This window comes from Austrofundulus limnaeus, unplaced genomic scaffold (assembly GCF_001266775.1).
Source record: "Austrofundulus limnaeus strain Quisiro unplaced genomic scaffold, Austrofundulus_limnaeus-1.0 Scaffold66, whole genome shotgun sequence".
NCBI classification, from domain to species: Eukaryota; Metazoa; Chordata; class Actinopteri; order Cyprinodontiformes; family Rivulidae; genus Austrofundulus; species Austrofundulus limnaeus.
Window position 1 is genome coordinate 174636 of NW_013952468.1, and position 5816 is coordinate 180451.

The following is a 5816-nucleotide window of genomic DNA, read 5'->3' on the forward strand; positions in this document are numbered from 1 at the left end:
TTGAGGATGACTCTCTGTTACCAACACACCTAATATTATATCATCTATAAAAACTAAATTATAGACATTTTGGTGTGATGTAGATTAGCTGTGACGGCCATCTTTAATCAGGTTGGCTCCAAAAGTGATTTTGTTCTAAATGTACAACCCATGATTACTTTGTGATAGTTTCTTTCAGATCTGTCCAGTGGCTCATGCGATATCTTGCTTATGCTACAGACATGGTCATAACATTATTGCCTTTCGAAGTGGGTGATAAATTGGCCATAAAAGGTCTCTTACCTTCATCCCTTGCAGCAGAAAGGCTCTTGTTACTGTATAAAGAGCCATGGAACATCCAGGGATGAATAACATCATGGTGACTGAATAATACCTGTGATATTCTCTGGTTTCTAGTCTGTAAATCCCTACATTGTGAAGCTCTCCATTGTGGATGATGAGCCTACACTGGATGTAAGTGTGCTGCTGTTTCATGTGTTTTTATTGGGACATAATACAAAGTAGATGCCACCTCATTAACTAGATTAATAAACACTGATGCTYCCCCCAACCCAGGGAATGGGAATGGTTGTCCACCAAGCTCTGGCAAAATATAACAGGTAACATCTTTACATTTCTCTGCATCAGAAAGTGTCTTCATTCATGTTGAGTTTAGTGTTTTTTGTGTGAGGTCCACTGCAGATGTTCTATTTCTGTTCCTGGGAAAAAGAAAGAGAGGGAGAGAAAAAAAAACAAGGCCTTTATGTAGTTATTTATATCTGGCAGCTTTCTTTGTCCGTCTCTAATGTTTTCAGGATTAGTTTGTAAAGGAGGTCTCGTCTGTCTGAATGTATAAACAGACACATCAAAGTGATGAATGATTGCTCCGCACAGCTCCGTGTTTTTATGGATGAACTGAATTGCTCTTTAGATAATAAACTGGAAGCAGCAAAGGTTTTTCTGTGAATGTGTGTTGTGGTACAAGACAAGTAATAAAACTAAATGAATGTATTAATCTCAAGGTTTTGTGTTGTGTGGTTTTATCTATTACAAATTATTTTCTGTTCGTTCCATCTTTACCTTGGTTTTATTTTTAATCTTTTAGGCAATATAAAGATAAAGAGGAAGAGAACCAAGGAGGTTTCTTCTCCACTCTCACTAGTATGGTAAGATGCTGTATGATTTAATATTCTGAATGTTTTCAGTGAAGTTTCTTACATCTTTGTCCTTCTCCCAGGTGGGCAGCATGTTTATAGCAGATGCTGATGAGAAACTCTCCGTACAGTAAGTTTAAAGTTATGTTTGTACCCATAAATAGGCCATATTTTCTTTAGTATTAGTCTGGTTCTGGTATTATTTAATTCTGATTTACTCAGTCTTTTAGCTTGGCTAAATTCAAGAAGACGGCTGGTGCCTGCAAACTTATCTAGATATTGAGGCATTTTTTTTAAGCAAGAGTTATTATAATCCAAATAAACGTAGCACAAAACGTGAGGAAATTTGTGTTTGGCAGATTATTTCTTTGTCGTAACGATGCTTCTTGGCAATAMATCTTATAGTGTTACTATTATTACTGCACATGTGCACATTTCAGACTGTTACCTGTTGCACATTTGCACTTTAAATACTGATTGTACTGTATTGCTCACTGTATTGCTGTTATTATCTCTAGGTTGGTCTCTTTCTTTTTTGTTCAAAGTGTGGTCTTTTTTTATCCTTTATCCSTTATWACTTTGKTAGTGTCCTTTAAGTGCTTATTCTTTTTCGTGGGGTTGCCTCCTGGCATTCAGAGTGGTCGGCAATGTAAGAATTTCATTGCTCAGGGAAACGTTTTTATCTGTGTATATGACAATAAACACTTTGAATCTTTGAATCTTGAAWAGCGGGCACCTGATTGGCGTCACTAGAAGGTACCAGATGCTCAAAACTTGTCAATAGCAAAAGCAAAATAATCTCTGTCCATCCCACAAATACATGTAATTGATAGAAATAGGATGAGAGCTGAATCTTGAGGTTCTGTTCCATTCAAAGAGCCATTTTTTCATTGGTTAGTTACATAACACAGCCAGTGACGTAATGCTTGTTATACGTTACCTACGTGCGCACACACGTTCGCCARTCACGACGACTGCTGTGCTCCTCCCCTTGATCTGTTCTTCATCTCAGTGGAATAACAAAACTGGAGTGTGTGTCTGCATCTGTGTGAAACAATGGAAAAAAATGACACGTTCACATTGTTCGTTTTAAAGAGTTCAAAAGATTCAGCGTGTTCGTAATCATCAGACCTTTAATAATTGATGTATTGGAACAAGCAATGCATTGATGATCGATAAAACAAAAAAATGAGCTGCATATTTTTTAAAGCTTTTAACTTGTTCTTTGCAATTGACCTAAAAGTACAGCTGTTTGGTTTAATTTTTAAATAATAATTGATTTTAATAACTTTTTCACCTTGATTCATCTTTTTTTTTAAATCTCAAGGACGAACGAGGCGATTCTGCTGGCGCTTTATGAAGCGGTGCACCTGAACAGAAACTTCATCACCGTGTTAGCACAGGTGAGCGTTAATATTTTATGTGGCGACGAATTGAACCACAGAGAAATGCAACAGTACTTACAATTCAGTATTTTCAAGCAGAACTAACAATTAAAACTCAGAACATTTTGGATTTTTTTTTCATGTTTCTGCTGTCTCCACAGAGCCACCCTGAGATGGACATCGCYGCCACACCCGCCACCCCAACTCCGACGACACCAACAACACCGCCCGCTCTAGACAGTAAGTCGCATTTTTAAAGAAACAACGTATGTCGCCATTAGTGTTTGTTTTACCTGCCGCTGAAAGCAAACAGGAGCTTTTCTGTTCACTTAAAATAGTTTATCTAATTACAAACATCATAAGAAAAAAGTACCCTGTCATATTCTATTTTTTGTTTAAACAAATGCAACGCTTCATAATTTTCATTTCTTGTTTTCTGGGTTTGTGTTGCTGGTTTAAGASCACTTTTTTGTACACACATGCTGTAACTATTAAAAGCTGTGKGTTTCTGTCTCTTCCATTGCTTCTAACCTAAAAGCCTTTTTTCCCTTAATAAAATATTTACTTCTAGCTTCAGACACGGATGYAAAGGCCACCTGCAGGCTGACTTACTGCTGTACTGTTGGAGCCGCAGCTCTTCTGCTCTTTCTTTAGACCAGATGCAAATATGAAGTTGTGACTAAATGTCATAAATCCTTTTCCATCCCTTCCTCTGACCCTGCAGATCTGAGGAGGAAGGGAACAAAATGAGTGTTTAAGGAGGACAAATGATCTTTTTTTTCTTTTTTTTCATGAAACAAACCTTTTATTGGTTAGTAAATATATTACTTTTGCCYGTTTATAGCTGCACAGTCTTTTTCCTCTTTATAAATCTGTTTAATATCAATACAAAACACACAACAAAGTTTTAACAAACCGTTTCTTGTGTAGTGATGAACAACCCAGAGCTGCCTCTGGATCCCAACCTGCAGACCAGCAACCTTCTCATTACCTTCCTCAAGTATGCCTCCATTGTAATGCAGGATACTAAAGGTAAGCTGAAAGCCTTTTTAGAAACATATAATCCAAGTGAATTGATATTGTTTGCAGAGAAGGAAATCCTCTGCTACAGAAACATTAGTTTACTGGTTTACTGTCTGCTCGGCCATGTTTTTTAAAAAGTGTCTAATTGTGGAGTTTTAAATGCTCATTTCAAGAGAGAATTCTACAAAAACTAGGCTTTATTGTCATGAAGTAGCAMAGATCATTGTTCCTTTTCTTTTTTCTGTCATGTTTTAGTATCTACTGTGTTTTTTAACAGATGAGCATCGACTCAACAGTGCCAGACTTTGCCTGATCATCCTCACCTGTATAGCTGAGGTGGGAGCCTCACCAGAATAAAAAAATAATAAAACATTTGTTCATATTTTCCTTTAGTCTGAACATCTGTGTTTCTATGACAGGATCAATACGCTGATGCCTTTCTTCATGATGACAACATGAACTTCAGAGTCACCCTCCACAGAATGGTAGGTTTCTTATTGTGTGCAGCAAATTATAATAAATCAAGAGGCTTATTGACAGAAACAGAAGYGTGCAGAGATTTTATATTGAAAAGCGTTTTTCTACCAGTTTCTGGTCATCCTGTAATAATGTTGTGATTATAATATTCAGCTGTCTGTGTGTTCCAGAGTTAAATATAAATATCAGGACCAGCTACTGCTCTAAATWCRTGTTTATTGTGGACAATCATAACAATTGTTCTTATTTTCAACCTCTTTCAGCCCATGAGACACAGAAAAAAGACGGTGGGGAAAAACATCCCATCACGCCGGCTGGTCTGTGCTGTTCTAGGTATAAAAATCTTTATACAAATCTTGGTCAGAGAACCTTAACATCTTATCTTCAGTACTTTTTAATGAGTTTATTAGTCCATAAGTTCAATAATATTTATGCATAGTCATATATATAAAACAACTGAATGTCTGTCACTGGCTTTTCTGAATCAATTCAAATTTGAAGAAAATAATTTTTTGTTTCAGCTGATCTTTATTTTCRCCACTCAGCTCACTTTAAAAATAAAATTCCAGTAAATTACAGGGTAAWTGATGGTTCATCTGTCTGACAGCTCTGATGTTTTGCTTTTGCTCTCTGTAGACCTGATGGTGGAGTTTATTGTCACTCATATGATGAAGGATTTCCCCATGGATTTATATATGTGAGCTCATAAAAACACACACACATACATCACTGTGACTCGTCCACACATCCAGCTGTATTAATCACAGTTATTTGTGCTTATTTCTCACACAGACGCTGTGTGCAAATCATCCACAAACTGCTGTGTTACCAGAAGAAATGCAGAATCAGATTACAGTACGATTGGAGGGAGCATTGGTCGGGTAAATATGACTCTTTTTTTATGAACAGATGCATTATTTTAACTGTCAAAATTAAGCTTCCATTTAAATAAAGTTAAGTGTACATATAGGTTTAATGATTTTGATAAATACCTGTTTTGTGCAGTGATCGAACTGTAAGATTTCCTCTTTAGTATAAAAATTTTAAAGACCAGCTTTTTGTATYTGACTATTTTTTTGCCAGAAGAATAACATGTATTTTTTTTCTACAAAATTTGAGTTTTTCTGTCACAAAAGTAATTTCTTTGGATTTAATGCAACATATTCCTGTTTTAACCATGSAACTGTGTTGCAGTAATCATTTATTTACGAAAAGAAGTGAAAGAAAAAGTTAATTATTGACAAGTAAACCTAAAGGTTTTTTTTGTTTCAAATGTTTTGGGTTCTATTCTTCAGAGCATCAGGTTGTAAAAACTTAAAACAGCTTCATTTATCRTTTATTTGAGTTGATCCTGGTTCAGATGAGCTGTGCTTAATTGATGGACTTATTATATTTTTTTAGAATTTGGATAATGTACAAATAAACAGCAATAAATCTGTTTAGAAAAGGTAGTGATGTGCACAGTTTACAYGTTTCTGATTTGCTGAGCTTTAAAGGTTCAGTGAATTTCTGCTGCTTTAGTAGAACAAAGCTGTTTTCTCTTTAAGTCACTCTGCTGGTTGTTTTGGAAATATATGGCATCATTGAGTCTGGATAATGAGCCTCTAAAGAAGGAGTAATACATCCTGAAGGTTTTACTTTTAGCTTGGTCAACACACAGTGGGATAACAGTGTTTCCTCTAGGAAATTGGGCTTGGTGGGGTGGGGGGGGTCCTACTTGTTCTTTAAAAACATAAATTTACGTGACTTACCTGCAATTATGGTAATAAATTTACACATAAATGAATATTTAATTGCC

General features: G+C 35.9%; 1 protein-coding gene across 1 annotated transcript in view; it reads left to right on the top strand.

Moving 5' to 3' along the window:
- armh3 (armadillo like helical domain containing 3) overlaps window positions 1–5816 on the top strand; it is a gene marked incomplete in the record, with an annotated part of 17056 nt that overhangs the window by 3236 nt on the left and 8004 nt on the right. Inside the window, 12 exon segments of the mRNA XM_014010174.1 lie at window positions 397–453; window positions 556–599; window positions 1085–1145; window positions 1217–1263; window positions 2461–2536; window positions 2680–2758; window positions 3449–3550; window positions 3819–3877; window positions 3961–4026; window positions 4282–4351; window positions 4655–4715; window positions 4811–4899. Coding sequence (XP_013865628.1) covers window positions 397–453; window positions 556–599; window positions 1085–1145; window positions 1217–1263; window positions 2461–2536; window positions 2680–2758; window positions 3449–3550; window positions 3819–3877; window positions 3961–4026; window positions 4282–4351; window positions 4655–4715; window positions 4811–4899 — 811 coding nt within the window.